Below are 26,227 nucleotides of genomic sequence, written 5' to 3'. Positions count from 1 at the left end.
TTGGACTGTTGCTATTTTTGGTTTATTTCTGGTTGCTGCCCAGAGTTGCTGCAGCAAGAAAGATAACCATATCAAATGAGATTGGACAACCATTTATCTGAAATGGTATAGGATATCCATTTGAGCAGGCAGCTGGACTAGAACAGGGCTTTTCAACCTTTTCATCCATTGTACTACTTTTAGGATATGGCAATATCCGAGCGTTCCGTGCGCCTGTGGCGTCTAGTCATGCCGGCCACATGACCACGGAGACGTCCTCGGACAAGCGCTGGCTCTTCGGCTTTGAAACGGAGATGAGCACCAGCCCCTAGAGTTGGAAACGACTAGCACGCATGTGCGGGGGAACCTTTACGTTTAAATACCTGAGTACCACCAGTCACCCCCCCAAGGTGTCAAAAACTTGATGACCAAAAAAAAAGGAAAAAAGTGATGAAGTACAGGTAGTCCTCGACTTACAACAGTTCGCTTAGTGACTGTTTGAAGTTACAATGCCACTGAAAAAAGTGTCCCCCAAGCCACAGCCGAGCAAGACACCTGCCTGCCTGCCCGGCGGCCCTCTTCCTCCTGTCCGAGGTTTTCATTGTTGTGAGCATTTCTGTTGAGGATTGGCAGTGGGGTGGGGGTGTTTGGTTTTTATTTCCCCCCTCTGCTGGGTGGTTGCAGAAGGTTTTGGTCACTTCACATGACCCTGGGACACTGTGACCATCATAAATATGAATCAGTTGCCAAGCATCTGAATGTAAATCACAAGACCCTGGGGATGCTGCAACATTCCAGCTGATTGGTGCTTCTTCTGGGCTCAGCAGACGCACCAGGATTAGCGCTGAGCTTCAGCTGGAGCCTGGGGCTGATCCTGGTGCTTCCACTGAGCCCTGACAGCCCTGAAGAAGCACTGATCCTGGCGCTTTTGCTGAGCCCTGACAGCCCTGCAGCTCCAGCCATCTCTCGCTCAGGCTTGTGCGGTGCTGCCACCAGTTCAGCTCATTCCCCTCCCCTGCTACCACTTTTCTAGGATGGTTGCGTACCACCTGCCAGGTGCCAATGTACCACAGGTGGTACCCGTACCACTGGTTGAAAAGCCCTGGACTAGATGACCTCCAAGGTCCCTTCCAACTCTGTTACTCTTTGGTTTGATGAAGAAAATTTTTCTTAGATTTTGTTTGAAAGAAGGCAATTTAACTGAAATTCTTATGGAAAGAACAAAGGTATCAGATAGGGGGAAATCAATCATTTTATGAGTAATTTGAATGCAATACACTTTTAAAAGGGTTAGGTTGTTGGATCATATGGTTGCTGGTACCATCTTGATGTTTTTGACTCTAATCCCAAGACAGATGCCTCTGGGAATGCATCTCTTGCTTACTGGATTGATTGCTTCTAAAGAGTCTATGGGTGAATGGTCCATTTTTATAATATGGTCCCTTGTTCAGCAGTTTGTAGACTCTTTGTTTCTTAGATCTATGAATAGCAGGATGGGGAAACTCTTCTTGACACTGGGTTTTTCTCAGAGGGGAAAAACATAATACAGCCAGAAAGGCTTTGAATTGATGGAGAATTATTTGACAGGGAAAAAAACAGTGTCAGCATAACAAAAGGCAAAAAACACCAAATACAGAAGAATAACAGAGTTGGAAGGGACCTTGGGGGGTCTTCTACTCCAACCCTCTGCCCAAGGAGGAGACCCTCTCTGGACAAATGGCTGTCCAAACTCTTCTTAAAGCCCTCCAGTGATGGAGCACCCGCCACTTCTGAAGACAAGCTGTTCCACTGATCAATGGTTCTCACTATCAAGATATTTCTCCTTAGTTCTAGGTTGGTTCTCTCCTTGGTAAGTTTCCATCTGTTACTTCTTGTCCTGCTCTCTTCTCTGTGACAGCCCCTCAGATATTGGAATGCTACTATCTTAGTCAGGAGAAACTGGGAAGAAATTCTCAAGCTTCTTGAGAAAAAAAAATGGGAAACCCTCCTTTGCTACTTTGACAAATACTGCAGCCTGGCAGAGTTTAGCTTGAACACCCACCTGGATGATATCTAGTGCTGGTTTTCCCCTGCCCTTGCACTATTGTACAATGCTCTGCTTTAAAACATGGTTAGGATTTATAAGGTAAAGGTAAGGCAAAGGTTCCCCCGCACATGCGTGCTAGTCGTTTCCGACTCTAGGGGCCGGTGCTCATCTCCGTTTCAAAGCCGAAGAGCCAGTGTTTGTCCGAGGACGTCTCCGTGGTCATGTGGCCGGCATGACTAGATGCCACAGGCGCACGGAACGCTCGGATATTGCCATATCCTAAAAGTAGTACAATGGATGAAAAGGTTGAAAAGCCCTGTTCTAGTCCAGCTGCCTGCTCAAATGGATACCCTATACCTTACCTTCCCACCGGAGTGGTCCCTATTTTTCTACTTGCATTTTTACGTGCTTTCGAACTGCTAGGTTGGCAGAAGCTCGGACGAGTAACAGGCACTCACTCTGTTACACGGCACTCGGGATTCGACCCACCAAACTGCCGACCTTCTGATCGACAAGCCCAGCGTCCTAACCCACTGAAGCAGCATCTATAAATTAGCATAAGAAGTTTTTATTCAAATCAGCACCTTATTAGTCTTTTGTTTGTTTCCTTATGGAGTTTCCTTTCCTTTATATATATTACATGGCTCTGTGTTAATATTTAACTCAAATTTACATTTAGAATGGAATCAATTTTAGGCTAGTAAAAACCAATCATATCCCTAGCTCCTTTAGGAATACTTGCTACATTGTCTCTGGTGATTATATTTTGCAAGTGCCATTATCTGAGCAACAAAAGGCAGTTTAAGTTAATTTTGGGATGCTGTAGGTTTTTAAACACAGCTATTCTTTTGTCATCTTCATTATCCACAATTCTGAGCTCTGAACAGAAATTCAACACATTTCAGGCTGTATTTAAAGTCTTCTCCTGTATGCATTCTCCTTCACCAGGCAAAATACTTACAGGCGGTTATAAATTGGAAAGTTTAAGGACCCCAGAGCCCCCCAAAATTAACTGATATATATATTTAATCTGCCCATTACACTCTCGTACATTAAGACTGTTGAATACTCAGTAAGAAAATAAAATCTTAATTTAATGGACCATATGAGTGGCTGGAATATCTGTCACAAATCAATGTTTGTTAAATCTGAGTTTGCATTACAGTTAATTCTCAACTTACAACAGTTCATTTAGTGACTGTTTGAAGTTACAATGGTATTGAAAAAAAGTGACACGGGCATTTTTCACACTTATGACCGTTGCAGCATCCCTATGGTCACATGATTCACATTCGGACGTTTGACAACTGGTTCATATTTATGACAGTTGCAGTGTCCCGGGGTCATGTGATAATCTTTTGTGACTTTCTGACAAGCAAAGTCAATGAGGAGGCCAGATTCACTTAATAACCGTGTTTCTAATTTAAAGAAAAGTCATAAAATGGGGCAAAACTCTCTTAACAAATTTCTCACTTAACAACATAAATTTTGGGCTCAATTGTGGTCATATGCTGAGGACTACCTGTGTCAACTGTTGCCATTTTACATCACTGGTGTAAATTTATGTGAAATGGCCAGGCTACCTGATATAACATGTTTTTTTCCCCTCTGTTATTTTGAGGCGATATCCAGATGCAGATTGGGTCTGTTGTATCCTCATAAGTTCATTAACTAGGATTTTTAAATGGTGGTTTTACTGTTACTGGCATATTTATCACATTCTTCAGTGCTTTACAGAGTTCAAATGCAGGTTTCTCAAAGCCATAAGGAATGTTCATAGGAATGTTTATTGTGGCATGTATTACACGTGGAAGGTGTACTATTTTTAACAACAACAACAACAACAACAACAACAACAATACAGTATCTTTCCCTAGTTCCAACAACAACAATAATAATACAGTATCTTTCCCTAGTTCCAGTGGTAATCAGAGCAGTTTTGGAACACCTGAAGGACCAGATCATCATGGAGAAGATCTAAGAGTCACCCAACCTGCTTTTACACCAAAGGCGGTACTAGAACTCACAGTCTTCCAGTTTCTAGCCTGGTGCCCTAATCACTAGGCCAAACTGGCTCTCAGGGATTCCCCCCTTCCTTCCCTTCTATTTTTAAGGTAGCATAATGCCCTGTTCTCCTCTCCTGATCCTCCATAGTCATTCCAAGGCACAGATATTTCACTGGCCTCACATAAGGGCCAGATAAATTCCTCTCCCTTTCTTCCTTGCCAGGAAAAGTACACTGAGCAAAAAAATTAATAATAATAACAATAGTTGCAGGTTATCTGCTGGGCAATTTTGGGTTGGCCTCAAACCTGTTGACCAACAGAAGGAGTACTGTCATTTCTGTGGGAAGACAAATGTCACTCAGTGCTTTGTTTCAAATTTTACTGACTTGGTAATAGCAATAGCAATAGCACTTAGATTTATATACCACTCCACAGTGCTTTACAGCACTCTCTGGGTGATTTACAAGGGCAGCGTATTGTCACCAATGATCTGGGTCCTCATTTTACCGACCTTGGAAGGATGGAAAGCTAAGTCAACCTTAAGCCCCATCAGGATCGAACTCCAGGCTGTGAGCAGAGTTAGCCTGCAATGCTGCATTCTAATCGGGTTCCTAGGGTAAATATCTCTTTGGTGGCTGGGAATATGCACAATCATAACCATTCCATGAAATGTCCATATGAAAAGTCAAAAATATTTTTATTTGCCTATCAGCCCCCAGAGCTGGAGCTCTTTCCCCAGAGCAATGAATATTTATGGGTTGGTTAGATAGATGTGGACTCTCTACAAAAATACTGACTATTGTATGAGTTTGTGCATAACTAGAGTTACATTTGCTGATATTATTAATATTTAGTAAATATCTTCGGTACTAATCATTCAAATAACACCAACCAATTATAATAATCTTAATGGAAATTTTAAAAAAATAATAAACAGTGTTTATATATGGAGCATTGGGTTACATTGTTTGTCATCACAGTGGCTATAAAATAAATCACAGTTAACGAAAGGGGTGCTTAATATCCCTTGAAATTTGCCTTTATGAATGTTTATTGCAGATAAACATGGTAATTATGGAAATATTTCTATAGTCTTTGCCAGTGCTTTTTTTGTAAAAGAAAAAGGTGCCGGAACTCACACATGTCATACAACCCACCTTGCCTACCCTACAAGGTTCCATCCAAAAAAGGTGCCGGAACTCTGTTCTGGGCGTTCTATCACAAAAAAAGCCCTGGTCTTTGCTATTGTTTCCTGAAAGTGGCTTACTCTTTTGGAAATCAATTTTAAAAAGGCAAGCTTTCTATTGACAGCAATATAACATTTAACTAGGAGTTTGTTGCCACTGTAGGTCTGAAGCGTTATCTTTGAAGAGAAGGAATAATAGGATAGAAAAAGACAGGACATGATTTTCACTCACATGAAATCAGCTTTTGTTACTCTGGTATTTCAAAATGAATTGAGAATTTTTTTCCCAGAATTCCCAGTCAATAATTACAAATTATAAAATTAAAGATCCAATGTATCTAATGCCTTAACTCAGGAATATTTTAACAGTAGCCAAATGATTGGATTCACTGCAATTTCTTTTTGCCTAAAGCAAACATCCTATACTTCAATTAATTTTAAATGAAATATTAAATTTGGTAAATGAATCCTTCCTTCCTTCCTTCCTTCCTTCCTTCCTTCCTTCCTTCCTTCCTTCCTTCCTTCCTTCCTTCCTTCCTTCGTTCTCCTAACTGTAATTGATTCAGTCATATCTGCAAATTTGCAGTGAAGATTTGTTCAGCATGTTGCATTCCATTAAACTCGTCAAAGAAAATGGACTTTAACCGATTCTCACCGCCCTGATGCTTTCAAAATGTCCACCTTCTTTTTCAAAGTCGATAGGCTGTCCATTCAGACTCCAGTGAAAGATGACATCTAAGGTGGGGTCATGAAAAGCTTTGCAGCTGAGGACAATGCTTTCTCCCACCGTGAGCTCAGTTCTCTTGGGGGACAGGTCTATCCTGGTAGGTTCTGGGAGACAAAACAAGTCAATGGGATCAACTAAGAAACATCCCTGCAAATGTTGTTTTTACTGTTTGGGCTTGCACCGATTGACACTCTTGCAAAATAGATGGAAAAATCAGGAAAATGTAGACAGTGCAGGAACGTCTTGTTTTGTTTGCCTTTTTCACAGTCATTATAAAACTGCAGAGGAGACAAAGATCACTCAAACATACTGTACACAGGTGCCTTAAGTAGTAAATGTAATTTTGGGGCCTTTTTTTTCCAAACACACACCCATTCTTTCCCTTTTTCTTTTATCAGTTTTCTCAACCCAACGCTTTGTGTCTGTGGTTGAGAAAAAGAAAAAAATATGTTCAGGCACAAGTTTGGTTTGTAGGATATTTAGGATGCAGAGTTGGGTGTTAATTCTGGAGTGTTGCTGTTCCTCTGATACCTTTTAGATGTTTTATAAGTTTTTTGTGTGTTTATAATTAATTTTTAAAATGCAATCATTTTATTCTTATTAGTAGTTCCTTTGTGACCATTCTTTGGAAGGCAGGCGGGAAAGAGAGACTGTATATGTTGGACTGCAACTTCTACTTGCTTCCAATGAGCAGAAACAATAGGTATATTATGGTCCAACATATCTGCACAGGTCTGGATTTTAGACGGTTGCATAATATAATTATTTCAGAACAATACTATAAGTCAAAAATGGTTTTCATACCTGATGCCAGCTAAATATGTTAGATCACCAAACTCGTAGTAGAGGATGATAGGTTGCAATCTTGATATAAGGATTTTGGTATGTACATGTTCTAATGTAGTTCCAAGGGGATTGTAGTTACTCAAGGTTAGAAGAGAAACCTTGGATCCAAGAGGTCCAAAGCCTTCACTATCCCTTCCCCACTATCCTCAAAACCACAGGAGGAGGAGGAGGAGGAGGAGGAAAGAAAAGGAGGAGGAAGAATTGGGGGTTGAGGATGAAGGTGGGAAGAGGAAGGAGGAAAAAGGAGGAAGGAAGCAGCAAGATGGAAGATAGATGAGAGGAGGAGGAAGAAGAAGAGGAAGAGGAAGAAGAATCTCAGTATTCTTATTTCTGTTCTACCGGGGGCTGTAGTTAGCAGAGTACAGTATTGGAATACCAGCATGCTAGTTTCATTTATTTAATTGTATCCCACTGGATTATTTTTACAAATAATTCAAGGTGGCAAAGATATCCAACATACTTTCTCCTCTTATTTTCCCCACAACAACTCTGTGAATTTGTTGAGAGACTGACTGGCTCAATGTCACCCAGCTGGCTTTCATGACTAATGTGAAACTAGAATTCACTGATTCTCACTTTTTAGCCTGGTGCCTTAACCACTAGACCAGGGGTAGGCAACCTTGGCTCTTTTATGACTCGTGGACTTCAGTCCACGAGTCATAAAAGAGACAAGGTTGCCTACCCCTGCACTAGACCAGACTGGCTTTTGCTGGACTTTTGCTGGTTTACTTGGTGTTACTTGCTGGTTTACTCTGGTTTACTTTGTATTAACCTGCTCAGATCAATCACATTCCTATTAAATCTCACCTTTCACAAATACCGAAGCTGTAATTTCTGCTGAACCAAATATATTTTCTCCTCGGCATATGTATTTCCCCTCATCAGATTTGGAGGCATTCAGAATTTGCAGGCTTCCATCTGGAAGAACAGTGACCCTGAAAATTATAAAAAAAAGTTTTTATCCTGAAATAGCATGTTATATGATCTCAAATGAAGGTAATTTTCATAGTGTCATTTCTTTTTTCAGTTTCGCAAATAGAATTGGGAAGTCTGGCCACGTTCCTTAAGTTTGAAGAAAAGGAATTAAATTTGCCAGTCTTTCAAATGAGGGTAAAATAAACTTTTCTGATTTAAGGAGCCAGATTCCTCAACCAGCAGACAAATCGTTTATTAAAAATGTGCTCATAATGTGCTTGTTTTAGCAAACAGTAAAACATAATGAGTTTTTAAAATGACATCTGTCTTTCACTGACTGTGTAACTTTATCATCCAACAATCTTTCAATATTAAGTACCAGCTGTTCAAATAAAATGTGACACTGACCTTAAAAACAAATGTAACCAAAACACGGTAAAAAAGAAGAAGCAGATGGGTAAAGAAGAGAAAATTAATTGTACCGGTATATAGTCCAGAGATGATTTATTCTATGGGAGGATGACATGAAGATAGAAATGAATTTTGGTTATATGATTTCCCTTTATTATAGCTGCATAGCATATTGTTAAAATGAAGTTGAAGAGTGGAATTAAACTTCACGAGAAATGTGATGCTACTTCTGAAAATGGAAGCCACATAGGGTATCACCTCCCATGCCACACCAATGCATATTTTATTTTTAACCTGACATCATGATATAGAGGTTGTGACAATATCAACAATGAATTAGAGAGGCAGAATTTTACAAGTGATCATCACATCACCAAACTATGGAATATGTTAGAATAAGAATGGATCTTCTTGAGGCCACCCCAGGTTTAGTTGGGCATAAGGATGCTATCACTGCCCCAAAGATCAATCAGATATGGGAATGAAATATATTGGACAGAAGTAAAATGTGTGAAAGAAGCTGAAAATTAGAATATAGATTTCTAGAAACAATAATAACTAGAAATCCCTCAAAATTTGAGCAGTTCCCCCCAAAATTTGAGCGGTTCCCACCCTACTTCTTGTTTTGAAAAGCCTTACAAATTTGTCTCTTCACCCAGACCTTCACCCAGGCAAGGACATCTGATATCCCTTCCTTCCTTCCTTCCTCCTTCCTTCCTTCCTTCCTTCCTTCCTTCCTTCCTTCCTTCCTTCCTTCCTTCCTTCCTTCTTTCCTCCCTCCCTCCCTCCCTCTTTCTTTCTTTCTTTCTTTCTTTCTTTCTTTCTTTCTTTCTTTCTTTCTTTCTTTCTTTCTTTCTTTCTTTCTTTCTTTCTTTCTTTCTTTCTTTCTCTTTCCATTCCCTTCAGTTTATTTATTGATTTATTGGCCATTGATTTCTTTTGGCATGTGCTGTTTTTGTGGGGTTTTTAAAATTATTCTTTGTTTCTAAATGCTTTAACTATTGTAGACTCTGCAGAATTGCTGGGAGTTGGGCAGCCAATAGGTATTGTAAAGTCTTCCTAGTGGGCACTGCAATATTTGGAGACAGCCGAATAGAAGAAAAAGAACCAGAGAAAATCATTAAAGTCTGGTTATCCAGATCCCTTTCATTTGGGATTTAGGCCTGAGAATGGGATGGAAACAGTATTGGTCATGCTTTTAGATTATCTATAGGAAGAGAGGGATGGGTGTGTGTGTTGTGCATCCATCCTTGCCCTACCTGACCTCTTGTCAGCTTTTGATACCATCAACAGTGATATTCTTCTGGGTTGTCTCAGAGGATTTGTGGTGAGTGGATGGTTGTGATGGTTGTATTTGTTTTTTTCGTGTCCACATCAAACCTTACACTGCCAAAATGAGCCACCTTGCAAAAGGCTGGATTACTTTTTTATTTTATTTTTTGAACTCTTAGCTTTCTCTTTCTCTTTATTTTTGTTTTCCTTCCTTATTTCATGTTATTTTATATTTGTTTTTATCTTCCTTTTTAACAACTTTTAATATTGGGGAGGATGGGGGGGAGTGTGTGAGTGTAAAATCCAGCAGAAATAATATTTTTTTAAGAAAAAGTCATAATTAGCTTCCTCAGTTTTTGATACTGACAGACAAGTACCAATAGCCAAACTGGCACCTGTCTTGCATAAATGGGCTTGTTGAAGCTCCAGGCTTTGCTAAATACAATGAAAAATGACTATGGGGTGAAGTAAAGGGAAAACAGGTGGAAAGGGGGATGGAATGGAAAAGGGTTCAGCAGACTATACTACACTACAAAGGAATAATGCTGCGACATTTTGTTGGTGGCCCTGAGGGATAGGTATTTCACTTGGTACTAAATCTGTGCGACAAGCCTGCCTCAGAGGAACAGTATTTCATATATACTGCACTATAACTGGGAAAGTCACATGCCATTCAGATAAGTTCATATGAGCAAAAATGTTTCTATAGAAGCTAATCATTATGTCATCCACATATAACAAGATCTTCACCTCTCTCTCTCTCTCTCTCTCTCTCTCTCTCTCTCTCTCTCTCTCTCTCTCTCTCTCTCTCTCTCTCTCTCTTTCTCTCTCTCTCTGTGTGTGTGTGTGTGTGTGTGTGTGTGTATGTATATCCATTCAACCTGACACATGCTCATATGCGTTAGCTGAAATTGTTTGTGTAGACTTAGGAGCTTTTTCAAACCAAACCAAACCAAACCTAGACCAATTGAGAGGAAATAAATGGCCATTTCTATTGTCAGATGTAGTTGAACAAAGTTATCAGACAAAAAATTCCTGATTGTCATGAAAAATGTGCTTCAATTTCTTTGTAAATTCAGTCTGTGCTGTAAACAATTCAATCAATTAGGGGAAAGAAAGAAAATCTCAGGCTTGGAAAGGTAAGACAAGCTGTTCATTAAATGCTGGATGGGGAGAGTGAAAAATTATAACAGGAGCGTTAAGTATTCACAACTGAATTCATTCCATCCACACATGCTGCATACGTTCCTTGCCAAACTCCGTTCTGTGGAATACAATTGTAACCTCAGATTTGTGAAAGTGTGACTGATGATCACCAAGTTTAGAAGTGAAGCAAGAGCAAAAAAACAGAGAAGGATGCTAATAGCTTAATAGGATAATACATGCTGTGACTCAGTCTCTATTTTACACAATCCCAGAAACTTGCCTGAATAATAATAGTCTCGAAAGTGAACATTGCAATACCTGGAGACAGCAGAACAGAAGAGAAAGAACTGGAGAAAATCACAAAATATAATGACTTGCAAACAGAAGCAGAAGGACTGTGGCAAAAGAAAGCAAAAGTAACACCAACAGTAATTGGTGCCTTGGGTGCAATTTCAAAACACTTGAACACCATTGGCATTGACAAGATAACCATCAATCAATTGTGAATGGGAGCTTTATTGCCACAGCTTACATCCTGTGACAATTCATTTAACCCCAATCAAACAACAACATCTGTCTAGCCCAGGTACATGGAAATACTTGATAGATTTGGCAAAAATGCGAAATCCACTCGAAACATCTGGCTGACTGTGTGACCAACTATAATAGTCTAGGAAATGACCTGATCTACACATTGCCCTAATCTATGATTTATGTCAAGATGGTTTGTTGAGTAAGCTACATCTGGTTGAATACATATCCAATTAATTCATAAACTTTTATTTATAAATGGCTGGGTTTGTGCAACCTGTAAAGCCATAGTTAGAAAACTTTAAATATTAGTTTGCCCTTTGAGGTGGAGAGGGTGTCTGAGATAGATGATGATGTTGACAGATGGGCAAATTTCCAGGCTTTGTGGGCATTTAAAAAAGATGGATATGCTAAACCTGGTAGCTAATGGCCACATTTTGCCCCTAAGCAACCATTCCCGTGGAAAGATATTCAATCACTTAACCCAGCCAGTGGCCCAGAGATGTTATAGGAAAATTGAAGGAGGGAAAAGTAGGTACATTGCTTGAACTCCTGGAAGGAATAGCAGCATATAAATCTAACAAAAAAATTAAATAACATCTTGTTTTTCTGGTGGTAGGTACATTCCATTCAATTTCTACATCCAATTCTGTTGTTGTGGGGTTGTTTTTTTTTAAAAAAAGTCTGCCCAAAGATTTGCACATATGCTCATGCACAATTTCCTTTTGTTCTCTTTTGTTCTCACTTTTCATTATATTTACTTTAGTGTAATGCTGTTTGGTATGCTGTTTTACCAATGTACGAGCTTTTATATGCATTTCCCCTTAATATGCACATTTTTCATTTGAAAGACTGCTTTGCAAACCTGGAGAAAAAAATGGAATAGCGATTAAATGGCTTCCAGTTCATGAATAACTTTAAGAGGTGGGTATCCGGCAAGTTCACAATAACATATAAGCCAAATAAATTTCTTCCGATTCAGTTAGGAGTCAGTTTCTCTTTTAAGCTATCACAGGAATAAGGTTTACTATTGGGTTACATTTTGACAAGTGGAGCTGTCTTGATAGTGATTCCTTTTCAACAGTAGCAACAGAAAATGCTTATTTACTTCTTTTCTGTTTACTATTATATTTCTGTCAAGTTCACTTACTGCTTTGTTCTACAAAATACAAAGTGAAATGAATAAGATAAAATAACCTGACTTAATTTTATTTCAAAAAATGAGGTGACATCAAATTCACTGTTTCTTCCCATGAACGTTGCAATCTTCAACCTCACTTTTTAAGAATAGGATTAATATGGTGTGGCTACCAAGGCGAATGTAAGCTAATAGAGATAAAGAAGAATTGGTGTTGTCTGATCAATACATTGTTTAGACTTCATGATCTCTCTCTGTCTCCCTCTTACAGACACATACCATATATTTCCATGAAACAGAATTATTATTTCCACCGAAAAGATTCCATTGCAGCCCCGAAAAGAATGAATAAGGGATGGCAATGTCTATCAATATTCAGGGGACACAAATAAAGAAGTGAATAGTTTACAGAAATTACATTTATGAATAGACTGTGCTTTGCAAGTGATCGCATAAAATTACTCTTATGTAATTGTGCACAAAATTCTGGATAGAAAACTATATATATTAGAAAGGTTGCATACACAAAATTATGAAAAAAATAGGTGTCCTAAATGTTACTATTGTTGCATGCAACTCTTTGTGATGGAACCTATTAATAAAATATAAAAATCTAGTACACAGATAGGGCCTTGATTTAGGCAGATGTGTTTGATAAAAATAGTGGCATTGTTTGCCATATTTAGTAAACCTACCTTCCTTCCTTCCTTCCTTCCTTCCTTCCTTCCTTCCTTCCTTCCTTCCTTCCTTCCTTCCTTCCTTCCTTCCTTCCTTCCTTCCTTCCCTGGTCTTTCTTTCTTTCTTTCTTTCTTTCTTTCTTTCTTTCTTTCTTTCTTTCTTTCTTTCTTTCTTTCTTTCTTTCTTTCTTTCTTTCTCTTTCTCTTTTTCTTTTTCTTTCTTTATTATCTATATCAATATCATCTATATCTTTACGATCTGCAGTATATCTGTTTCATTTATATCTATATTTATATTATCTATGTCTATATCATCTAACTCTCAGTTTTGCCCTATAAACTGCTTTATGTACATAAATAGTTAATTTATAACAATTCTCTTGCATCCTAAAATGAGAAAATGAAATCAGAATGAGGAAATTAATATAAAATACTTTTAAATCACAGGGGGAGCCCCAAATCAGAAAGTGGGTTAAAGAGAAAAATATGTGCCTTAAATGGTCTGGTTCCCTACTTTCCTCAGCTGACATGGCCACTGGGGGTATTAAATTAGTTTGCGCTGAATGTTCACGAGGGGGCTTTTTAGATACAAAGCAGGTTGGAAGGCTCCACTGACTGATTCTTATTACCCTAAAGCCTTTCGCAGAGGTCTGATCAGAGCAATCTGTCTCTTCATATTAACTCAGATATAGAAGCTGTCAATATTCTTTAATGTAGATTATGTGGAATGAGGACAAGTATTTGTAAATACAAACCTTTATTTCTCCTTGAATGTTTTCTGACTTCTCCATCTCTTTCATCATAGACTCATAAGAAACTTGCATTTTTGAGCAGCTAGGAGGTTGTTATTGCTTTGCTAAAGGTTTTTGCATAATCAGGATAGCCACGTAACCTACTGGGTTTTATTTTTTATTTTGAAGGAATAGAGGTGACCATGCTTCTGCTATTTATTGAGTATTGCTATTTTCAGGATTGGCAAGCTAATTAGAAGGAAATTGATTATGGTTAATACCAGAGGTCAAAAGGAATTTGTGGGGACTTTTCTAGAGCTGATTCTTGTCTTGTCCTTCCCCTATTTAAAACAGATTATAATGTTTGAGGATAAAGGTAGTTCTCAACTTAAGCCCATTACAGTCATAAGTCATGTGACCATTTTATGATCTTTTTTGGGGGTAGTTATAAAGCAAACCCAATGTTTTCTATGGGGCATTTTTGCCAGAAACTGGAAATACAGTAAATGCTATTTTCTGGCAGAAACATTATAAATTGAGGTTGTGTGACTGTATGGTCATAAATAGATGGCTGCATTCACTACCAATGATACTTCCCCCCACTAAATATGAACTGCTTAAATTTCCCTTGCATCAGGCCTCAAGAATCAAGAAAGAGGGGTCCTTGGTGCCTAGCACTATTGATATTACCTACTTGGGTAATGAAATGTCTACAGGAAAACAACCAAGCTCAGAGAGCATTAAGTAGCCCTTTGTCAACGCTGCTAACATTGGATGTTCTTGCTCTGGCAACTGATGAAAATGCAGCCATTTTCTCTTCTCCTTTAACATGCTTTAAAAAAAAACTTTTAGAATTCAGGTGTAGCGGGGGGGTTGGGGTTGGGATGTAAGCTCAGTTAGCCATAATAATAACGCTGCTGTGGGAACTCAAGGATGAGCAGATAACGTTTTGGCGGGCTGAAGAGCAGAGAAGAAAGCCAGTGCTTGAAGCTAATTGGGGAATGTGTTTTATGGCAGTTTATTGGGGGTGGGAATTGTACTTTGTTACTTTGTATCAGGGGGAAGGGAATTTAGTTTTTGGGTTCATCTATGTAATGCTGATACTTTGGTTCCCAAATAAAGGTTCTTTAAGGAAGAATTTTGCCTCGAAGTTCTTTTGATGGGTTTCATCTATCAGAACCATGACACCCTCATTTCAACCCTGAACTACAAATATCTTCCTTTATTGGAATAAAGAAAGGCACATTTAATTACTTCTGAGTAGTTTCTTTTACTCAAAGGTGTTTTTTCCCCGAAAGGTAACTGGACTGTTTTTTCCTTGAGGAAGGACATTTTGCTTCTCATCCAAGAAGCTTCATCAGTTTCTTTTACTGTTCCTCACCTATGGACAGAAATGTTGCCAAAGTAAAGCAACTATTTGCACCACTATAGATATACCCTGGGAATCACTAAGGAGGAGCTGTTTTAACTCTTTCTCCAGACCAAACTTTCCACGCTTTGCAGTCTCTTTGCTCTCTGGAATGCAGCCCCCTCCCTTCTTGAGAATCCAGACTACATTCCGCTACACATTGCAAGAAAACATTCATAGCAGGCTAAAGTGACTCCGAGTGGCAACAGAGAGAAGACTCAGCCAAGAACCTGTGTCCCAGTAAACCATATTGTTTCTATTCACCAGTGATATCTCAGAGATAGCATGGCTAACATGCTGACTTAGTAGGAAGGGTTAAATAATAATAATAACTTCCGCTATGTTTGCCTTTTTCTTTGTCTTGCATATACAATGTAGTGGGCTAAAGGTATGCAAGCTCTGTTTCTGCTTTTCTGCTTACAGCTACTCAGCAAAGTATCTAAGGGAACACCTGCTGCCGGCATCGACTTTCCATTGTCCTGTGCGCTCCCACAGGGAGGGCCTTCTCAGGGTACTGCTGGTTAAGGAATGCTGGTGGGTTATTCCCAGGGGAAGGGCGTTCTCTGTGGGTGCGCCGGCCCTATGGAACCAACTTCCCACGGAACTCAGGACTGCCCCCGACCTTCGCTCATTTCGCCGGGACTTGAAAACCTGGTTCTTCGAGCTGTTTGGCCCAGACTGAGGGGTTTTAACTAATTTAATTTAATTGGGTTTTAGTTTAATTTCAGGGACTTAATTTAATTATAGTTTTTAACTGTTTTTAATTTTTGTATGCTATGTATTTTAATTCTCCCTGTAAACCGCCCTGAGTCCTACGGGAATAGGGCAGTATATAAATTTAAATAATAAAATAAATAAATAAATAAATAAAGTATCAAAGTTTTGTTGGGGGTCCAGTATATATTGTATTATTGCTTGTATGCATACAAATAAACTTCAAAATGGTTTAGATGAGGCAAATTTCGGCCACAACTGTTTTAATAAGTAACTGTTCAGTGATACGGTATGGTCTTTGCAGTGACTGAAGGAGTCAAACTTTATATTAGATGTTCTGCCTTACCTTGACCTCAAAATTCAATCTTAGTAATGTGGCACAATTAGTAACAATGCTCTTTCTTTTAGCATCTTGAGTAAACTGCTTACACCTCCTAGTTGATGAGAGGTTTGGACAACTGTATATTGGCTTGCAAGGAAGTCACTAGCTTAGGGACTCTTGCTTGCATAGCAACTTTTCCCCGCCCATTATAAATATTTTATTAATTTTCTATTTTTACAATCAAGTGCTTAATAGACAACGTGATGACTGAGTCCATTAGTAATTCCATAGTACGTGTAAGCTTCTTCAAACTAAACCCAATATTACACCCTCCAGTACATCCTCTCTTCTTCTAGTAATAGATATTTTCCCACACTAAGCAAATACAATTCTTATTGTTGTTAGTAAATATACAGTTGCATATCAACATTTGTTACATTTTTCCAGTAGTGTCAATAATATCAGTTTAGAATATCTTTTCTAACCAAAACTTATTTTAACTGCATTTGCACTCAAAATCCATTTATTCAGTCTATATCCTATTTTCACTTTTTCAATTTTATTTTCTTATACATGTTCAAAATATTCCAATCATTTATAATTTCAGAACAGGTTATATTTGGATAACCAAAAACTTTCCGTATTCAAACTTCTTAGCATATTCGCATTTCCCTTTTCATACCAAGATATGATATTCTGGTTACAAATCCTATTTATCTAGTTATAATAATATTTCTATTTCTAGCAATCTATTCTTAACCATATTCAAACATCTAATTAGTAATATAACACCCCCTCTAATAGGTCAAAGCTTCTATTTTCTTCAGTCTTACTCTAGCTTTCTTCCTTTGCCAACTAACTTTCCAAGTCAGTGCATTTGGATCCAAGTCAGTGCATTTCTTCCTTTATTTTTATGTATATTATTTGAAACAAGAGAAACAATTTAGTTAAAGTATTTTTGGAAGAACTAACCCGTTGATATTCATTAAACAGCCTCCCTCCTTCTCCAATTCCCCACAGTTCTGTTAACGGCTCTATCTTCCATTCCATCAGCTCTCCTTCCTTATCCTCTAGTATGTTCTGAAATCTTGGTTTGTAGAATGTCTTTTCCATTTCCAATATTATCGTTGTGTCTTCTAAGTCTTCATTTATCTGAGTCTGGTCATTAGTTTCTTCCTTTAGATCCTCAATATTTGTGTCAGCATTCTCTAGCTTTCCTTCTGTTTTCTGGGTTGCTGATTCCTTCTCTGCAGTTATTTCCTGACTTCATAGATTTAAATTAGAAAATTGTTCTTCTTTCTCCTTTGTGTTATTTTTAATCTCATCATGAGCTAAAGCAATCGTTTCTTGTATTAATATCAACATGGAGAGAATTTCTTTCTGTGGTTCATCAGCATTTTCTTGGTGGTATGTCAAACTGAGGCTTCTGGAGACAGATGTTAAGGATGGTGTCAAAGGTCCCAACCCAGGCCTGAGCCCAACAGAAAACAGATACATCGGGATCAAAGGAAACCTGGTTTATTCAGGCAAACTTTGGTGTACGAGGAGCAAAGCAATCACAAAAACAAAGTCAGTGCCGGGAGCTACCACCTCCCAGCATGCTAAATAGATGGATCTCACCCAGACCCGCCCCCCACCCACCTAACCAGCATCTGGAGCGATGATTGTGAGCACCCAGCTCACACCAGCAGTCCCCCACCTCCAGCAAGCAGCTCGGCTCAGGCTCAGTTCTGTAGCAGCAAGGAAGCAAGGCAAGCAAGGTTCAAATCCCCTGCCATTTTCCGCACCGATCAGCTGTGCAGCAGACCACTGAACAGATGGGTTTTTTTTACCATTTAGAGCTAAGTATGGAACATCCATTTTATTTTTTTGTAAGTGGCCGTTATAAATTGTCCAACCAACTAGCTGTTCTTAAACCTCCCCTAAGCAAATATAAGTAAAATTCAAATTTTTCTGTCCAATGAGAAATATATACTTTCTGTCTAGGGAGAAAAAAAAGAACCATTAAAGGTTGTTTATCAATCAAGATTTATAATCCAAAATGTTCTATCGTTTCATCCCCAAATTAATCCCCAAATTTCCAAGTCTCATACACACACACACACACACACACACATATATATACACACATATATATATAGTGTTTTTTGAACACCCTGTGTTGACCCAAATATGGGTCTTTTTTTCTTCTTTTTTTTCTTTTTTCTTCTTTATTTCTTGTTGGTAAAATCATATATATAAAACTCCAAATTAGTCTTGTAGGTTTGTCCATTTCCCCCAAGTAATTAATTCACTGCTTTTTTTTTCTGAGGGAATGGGGTGGAAATTCCCTTTCACTCTCTCATCAGGGGGAGTTTTGGGCATATTTTCAGGAAGAGGTCTTAAAATCATAAAGAGAGGATCAGGTCTCACACAGTTTCATCCACATTGCTGTAAGATTGCTTGTTAGTGCTTGTTGTTTTCCATAGTCAGCAGCTTTGGACTGGCTATACGAATGTAGTCAGTCTTTCCCCTACCAGTTTGGAGGGCTTCCTCAGATCAAATGGGAGGGATGCTGCCCCCTCCCCCCACGATCAATGAGAGTCCCCTCCTTGCTTGTCGCCTCTACAGGGCAACTTTTTACCCTTTCCAGCATCCCCTAAGCAATGGCAAAATCGAATGTGAAAGACGGAGCCCCATCTTCCTGCATCCGCTTCGCCACGACAACAAAATCGGAAGCCTGCCTGCATAGCAACTTTTAATAGAAGAGAATATTTATAGTATTGAACTGTAGCATCCTTGGTGCTCTGTGAGCTTGGTTGTTTTCTTCCAGATGTTTCATTGCACTGATAATGTTACCTAGTTGGGTAAGGAAATGTTTGAAAGAAAGCAACCTAACTCAGAGAGAGCACCAAGGACTCGACAACTGGGCTTTTGTAGACCTCATGGCAATCTGTTAGCTGGAAATGCTACACATATTACAGATACAATTAAGGCTGAAGATCTGGTCTACACCTTCTTATCCTACAAAAAAAAGCATTTTATCACACTTTCATGCAAGGTATTGGAACACTTGTTTTGAACCTTAAAGACCCATTGACTCAGGAGCATGTCAGATGAAAGACCCCACAGTGGGCTGAATGAGGCCTAGCTAGAACTATTGGCTCAAATTAAGAACTTGCATCATAATCAATGGGTCTTAGTGGCAGTCATGGTATGTACACTCAGCAAAGATTTATGAACCATTAAAGTACAATTTCCCCAAGTGAAAGAAACATCTCATTTAGTCTTACAAAGGGAAGAATATACGGAGCTAAATCTTTCCCTGATGCTTTTGGATTTTTTTTTAAACCTCTTTTGAAGTCACAGCTCTGATGTTAAAGAGCTTCAGAGGTATCAGTGGGGAATCGATATCTGAAACAATGTATTTCTCCAGGGATTTTTTTTCCTCTGTCCTTTGAGAGGTTATCTGATTTATCCTGTGAGCTCCTGTGATGCTCAGAGTAACCCATGGATTGCAAGTTAATACCTTATTTAATTGGTTCCCCGATTGCTAATTTTGGTTCTTTACAGTTTTGCTGATGCTTTCAGCTTGTCATGTTTTTTTTAAAAAATGCAGGATATTTTTTAAAAAAACTCCTGAGACTTTCCTTTCCTGGACAGAACTGGATATTAATTTATAACAGCAGCAACAACAGGGACTGTTGGTAATATAATAACCTGAGCAATTGCTATCCAAAATAGAAGTAAGGTCAAACTAACATAAAATATAACTAATATAACTATATATAAATAACTATATATAACTATATATGTATGTATGTATGTGTGTGTATACGTGTGTATATGTATATAGGGGCCGGTGCTCATCTCCGTTTCAAAGCCAAAGAGCCAGCGCTTGTCCGAGGATGTCTCTGTGGTCATGTGGCTGGCATGACTAGATGCCAAAGGCGCACAGAACGCTGTTACCTTCCCACCGTAGTGGTCCATATTTTTCTACTTGCATTTTTACGTGCTTTCGAACTGCTAGGTTGGCAGAAGCTGGGACGAGTAACAGGCGCTCACTCTGTTACGCGGCACTCGGGATTCGACCCGCCAAACTGTTGACCTTCTGATCGACAAGCTCAGCGTCCTAACCCACTGAGCCACCACGTCCCATATATATAGTTAGTGCAGGGATGCTGTAACAGTCATATATATATATGACTTTAGTAATTCAAACAAGAAACAAATACAAGCAAAACCAGTTTTTGGAACTTATGTATAAATTCGGCTTAGAATCAATTTCTATAAATTTTATAACAAGGTCTATAAAATATATTTTGAAGCTGATGGAATATTTAATATTTATTTCCCTTGGCATCAATTCCTAGATTAGATTTTGAGAACAATAGATTTAGGACAAAATGTGAATTATCCCTTCACCATTGTAAATCTCTCCTTTGGTTCATGACTGACAAAAGGAGAAAATTAGCTCATTCACAAACAAGTCCATTTAAATCATTCATATGTGCATGCATATTCTATGATAAACTTGGGACAGTTTTCTTTGTTAAGACTTTAGAAGAAAGCAGCCACCTATTCTCCACATTATTCAACTCTCAAAGGCTTTACAGGAAAATAGAAACTTGCCATCAAAACCTGATGATAAATAGAGGCATACAAGCGGAACCTCTGATAAAATGTTGCAAGATATAATGTTGCGCTCAGAATTAAGTCCCTCTATAAATTCAAGGAGACAACAAAAGAGAACAACAACAAAAAACCTTAAAGACAAAATTTAAGTTGGATAGTTGCCTAATTCCTGCCCTGGCTATTGTATTATAGTCATGTTTTCATCCAGTTCTCTACCACCACACCCACAATAGTGAGACAGATTTCTTTTTGCCAGTGAATTTTTGGAATCTCAGTTTTTAAACATTTTTTTGGGTGGGGATACCTCTACAAACTTCCTAGTTTACCAAATATTGTTATTGTTATTGTTTATTTATTATATTTTTTTGACCCACACAGAGATACACCCCTGACTCTAGGTGGCTTACTAATACAATAACATTAAAACACAAAAACACGTAAATGCAGAAAAGAACTACAACACTATAAGTTAAATCATAACTTCAAACAATGAGGAAATGTGGTGGCGCAGTGGTTAGTATGCAGTACTGCAGGCTACTTCTGCTGACTGCCAGCTGCCAGCAGTTCATCAGTTCAATTCTCACCAGCTCAAGGTTGACTAGCCTTCCATCCTTCTGAGGTTGATCAATGAGGACCCAGATTGTTTGGGGAATATGCTGACTCTGTAAACCACTTAGAGATAGCTGTAAAGCAATGTGAAGCAGTATGTTCTGTTCCAGCCTACAACCGGCCCTGTTTGAATGTCAGGGACAACCCCTTTTTATAGTTAACAGGCTGGAAAAAACCCAACCAAATTTATTTACAATGAGTTCAAACAAAAGTTAAACGAAAAGTTCAAACAAGACTTAAACCAAAAAGGTTAAACAAGAGTTAAACAAGAATAACAGACCAGGACTCTAGCAGAAGAGCTTCAAATGGTTGCCTTCAGCAACCAGTACCTCCCACACATTCCCCTTTTATCAGCAGTCCCAAGGCATGGCTTCTCATTGCCTTTTCCCGAGTTGCCTCATTGCTTTCCTCTGTTCTGTTTTGCTAGATTGCCTCCTGCTCCTAGTGTCCCTGAACAGAGCCCGCTGTGGATCGTCTTCTTCCAATCCCTCATGCTCACACAGCTGAGTCTGAGGAGGAACAAGACAGGAGGGGCCAGGGTGAGAGTACTGCAGTGCATCAGACCCTTCCTCTGACACCAAAGGCTCTCCAAACCCCTCCTCCTCCTCCTCTTCAGAATCATCCGACTCAGCTGCCGGAACCACAGGCTGACGCTGAATCACAACACAGTATATAAGTCTATATGCTATTGGTATAAACCAAATGTCCTTCAAAAGTGCTTGGTCTTTAACATCTTCCAGAAGGTGACCAAGGGAAAAATAGATTTAACCTTAAGTAGCAATAGCAATAGCACTTAGACTTATATGCCACTTCACAGTGTTTCATAGCACTCTCTAAGAGGTTTACAGAGTCAGCATATTGCCCCCAACAATTTGGATCCTCATTTTACTGACCTCAGAAGGATGGAAGGCTGAGTCAACCTTATACAGGTCAGGATCGAAATCCTGGCAGTCAGCAGAATTAGCCTGCAATACTGCATACTAACCACTGCACCACTGCACCACTGCACCACCAGGAGTCATTCTGAAGAGCTAGTGACACCATTGACTCCTACTGACCAAGCATTTCCTGCCCCATAGATCTCCTGAATTAGGAATGATCAACTGCTTTTCTACGTACAATGGTAATAGCTGGACCAACTTCTGCAGATAGCCAGACACCAAAACTTGGAATTGCACCTCAAAGCTAGTAGGAAATTAATACATGCCTTGCAATAGATCATGCTCTTAGTATAACTGTCAACAAGTTTCAGGGCCACTGTGTTCTATATTGGGGGAAGTTTTGAGATGTTTTTTGAAGGTAGGCTCATGTAGAGCGTATTACAGTGTCTAGATGAGTGATGATGCTATATGAGCATGAGCCAGTGTCATAAAATCTTCTCATCTCAGGAAAGACCAGATGTTTGGTCTCCTAACCATGTCCTACAGCTAATGGTCTACCAGAAGTCATGAGTCCAGAAGGACGCCCAACATACAAACCTGCTCCTGAGTGCCTCTCCATTCAGTGTAATCATTAGGGCAGGAAGAGGACTCCAATATGCAAGCAGCAACTTGATGTTCACTTCTCCCTCCAGACCTCATAAGATTCAAGCATTGAGTCAGGTCTAGAGTCATGATGTTGAAGTGAGTATAATCAACATATATTTGGTACTGAACTCCAAGCTGCTTGATGACCTCCCTCAATGCCTCCATGTAGATACTGTATAGCAAAAGACAGAGAATGGGTCTTTGTGGTACTCCACAACTGAGCTATGTATTTCTCCTCCCAGGCTACCACCAGAAACATCTGCTAAAACAGGAGTCCTCAACCTTGGCAACTTTAAGACTTGTGGACTTTAACTCCTCAGCTCTGCTGGGAGTTAAAGTCCACAAGTCTCAAAGTTGCCAAGGTTGAGAACCCCTGTGCTAAAGGAAGAACAGAACCATCACAGAGCTATAAAATATATAGCATGTATAATGAATATCAATATTCTATTTTTCCATGAAATACAACCAACGTAACTATCAGTGGCTATGATGAGAATTTTCTTAACTTTACAGCTGGCAGTTGAATATTTACACGGAAATTTTCTCTTCTTGGAATAATGTTGACTGGAATCATATTTGTCATTAAAATGAGCCTTGTAATGTAGTCAATTCAGCTGGAACCTATTTGTAAGGTGGTTTTATTCAGAGTAATGCTGCTGGAATATTAACTGCAGATTACACAAATTATTTATTTTCAATTGGCTGACCGTTCTGTTTGAAAACTTACATCACGGGTGTCAAACCCACTGCTTCACATGATGTGTTGTGACATATTGTGACTTTTTTTTGCATTGTGGGAGCTGGGGTGGGCGCGGCCTCCATATGATGCAACTGGTCTGTGGACCAGCAGCTTGACACCACTGACCTACATCATCATTCCTGATAATTAAGGCACACTGGTGAGATAAAAGTGCTTCTAAAATGGTCAAAGTAACATTTAAAGTGAAATTGTTAATTCCTTATTGGATGAGATACTTTGCCAGATTTCAAAGAAGAAAGTGTATTTAAAGCTTAAATACAACCAAGTATTAAAGCTTTCTTCAAGCTCAATGAAAATAGATTAATATTCCCCAAATTTATCTGATTTATATAGTCAATGGCATAGCTAATGGCAAATATGACTTTCTGATAAAGTTTTAGTTTGTAAATTCCAAATTGTTTAGACACATGTTCCATTTCAACCAGGACTGATTGATTGTTGCAATGAGAAATGCCATAAATAACAATGACAAAGTAGGTGAAGCCTGAGGGCTTCACTCTGAAGTTGTTTTGAATTAAAAACAGAAATGTCAATGATTTCTTTCAAATTTTGGAAGGAAAATTGCAGGAGGCTCATAATTATCACTTCATGGGCCCCGAGTTCCTTTCTGGCTAGGAGAAAAGATTTCAACCCCACTTTTCCAGTTTTCCTGCCTAGTTCCTTCAAAACCATTTAATCCCCTTTTAATTTGAGAGTGATGATAGAATTGTGAACAGATGGAAAGAGGCCTTTGTTTATTTGTTTGTTTTCATCACTGAAAAACTAAACTGACAACAGACAAAAATAACAGTCTGTCTGTCTCCAGGAAGGCTTTTAACTTGGATTCCTGGATCTAGCTCCGTTTTAGTCTTCTCTTCTTGGAAACAGCTGGTGAAGAATCCAAAAACTACTCTCTGTCACCAAAGAAAGAATTGCAAGGAATTTTGCCCAGCTTCCAGGTAAATCACTTGGAGGAGGGGTTAGTTAAAAAATCAAGATGCCTCCTTCCTAGGGCTGAGAGAAAGTGATTGGCCCAAGGTCCCTGTTGTGTACTGAGTTCTTTGCTGGAAGCAGGAGATGAGGTGAGAGAGTTCAGGCAGGAACATGTTTTATTGAATGCAGGAACTGAACTGAGAACCAAGGCTGCTACACAGCTACTCTGGCCACTAGGCAGCAGCCAATAGGTTTAAAGGAACCTATGGCCACCCAAGAGCCAACCAATGGTGGTCCTGGAGACGGTCTGTTGCTCGTGGGGAGGGACACCTGTGGAGGGCAGCTGGTTGAAGAAGGACAGTTGCCACTTCCGAGGCATGGTGCCGGTGCCCACAGGGAGGGCACTGAGTGCTGCCTCTGGCACCCGTGCCATAGGTTCGCCAACACTGCCCTATACCATTTCAGACAGGTGGCTGTCCAGTCTCTTCTTAAAAACCTCCAGTGATGAAGCACCCACAATGTCTGAAGGCAAGCTGTTCCACTGGTTAATTGTTCTCATTGTTAGGTAATTTCTCCTTAGTTCTAGGTTGCTTCTCTCCTAGATTAGTTCCCATCCATTGTTTCTTGTCTTGCCTTCTGGTGCTTTGGAAAATAGGTTGACCCCCCTCATCTTTGTGGCAGCCCCTCAAATATTGGAACACTGCTATCATTACGCCCCAATCCTTCTTTTCACTAGACTAGACATACCCAATTCCTGGGTAAGCTTTCAAATTAGTTTGGGAAATAACAAGGTCAGTTGCCAAAGACAACAAAAAGTAAAACAAAAGTGCAGTGGGCTAGCACAAATTCTTTGCAGAGCTAAAACAGCCCTATGGGATTTCAGCCATAATAAACAAGTTAAAACACACTTAATAAATGGAAAAGAAACATGGTGTCAGAAATATATCACTCTCCCATTCAAACAATGATAAAGTTAATGGCCACTGATTAAAGAAACTGGGAGGAAAAACAATACTGGTCATATATAAACACAAAAATATGTGCCAGCACAAGACAAAGTGCCCTGGCTTAAATTCTTATCGCTGCTATACAAATTATTTGTTCATGATACATTGTATAGCAAAGGACAATGCACTTCTGCAATTAAAACAAATGTGTAGTCATTTATTGGTTCACATGAAGGAATCAATTACTGGGCTACAGTGGCAAAAATAGAATAGCATATTTGCACCCACTAAATCACAAGCAGTAATGAACTGAAAACTGAAGTTTACAGGAGAGTCGGCCAAAGTATGACAAAATGAAGTAAGCATCATTATCTGGAAACAATTAGTTGAGACATAATAGAGACAAGTCATAAATCTAGAAGGCCCAAGGTGATATAACACAATCTAATTGGCATCAAAGACTGTGAAAAAAATGGGAATGAGACATAACAGCTAGGGAAGATTTTCAACAACAGATGGAGATATATTCTGGTATAAAAATGGTATGGCTGCTTGTTTTGACTTCAGCAGAAGGTGACACAGTATATGCAACTGAGAACATAAAAGGAAGCATCTGGATCATACCAAGATACATCTTGAAAAAATACAAATACAGAAATAAGTATAGCAGGGCAATACTTCTTTGCCACTGTTATTCTCTCATATTTTGGAATGTATGCATAAAATGTCACTTAAACCTACAAGTATGCCTTTTTTTAGTGACTACCTCATTTAGCAATCATTTGCAGTTATGATGATGGTGAAAAAGTAATTTTACAATCAGT

At 39.0% G+C, this 26,227-nt stretch overlaps 1 protein-coding gene across 1 annotated transcript in view; it reads right to left on the bottom strand.

Annotated features, from left to right (window-relative positions):
- CNTN5 (contactin 5) overlaps nt 1–26,227 on the bottom strand; it is a gene marked incomplete at both ends in the record, with an annotated part of 277,925 nt that overhangs the window by 77,532 nt on the left and 174,166 nt on the right. The window contains 2 exons of the mRNA XM_081327707.1: nt 5,853–6,028; nt 7,578–7,705. Coding sequence (XP_081183833.1) covers nt 5,853–6,028; nt 7,578–7,705 — 304 coding nt within the window. The remainder of the gene's footprint in view (nt 1–5,852; nt 6,029–7,577; nt 7,706–26,227) is intronic.

The sequence above is a fragment of the Vipera berus genome, assembly GCF_964194415.1.
Source record: "Vipera berus genome assembly, chromosome: 4".
Taxonomy (NCBI): Eukaryota; Metazoa; Chordata; class Lepidosauria; order Squamata; family Viperidae; genus Vipera; species Vipera berus.
Note: the sequence above shows the minus strand (reverse complement) of the source record. Positions and strands in the feature narration are given on the sequence as shown.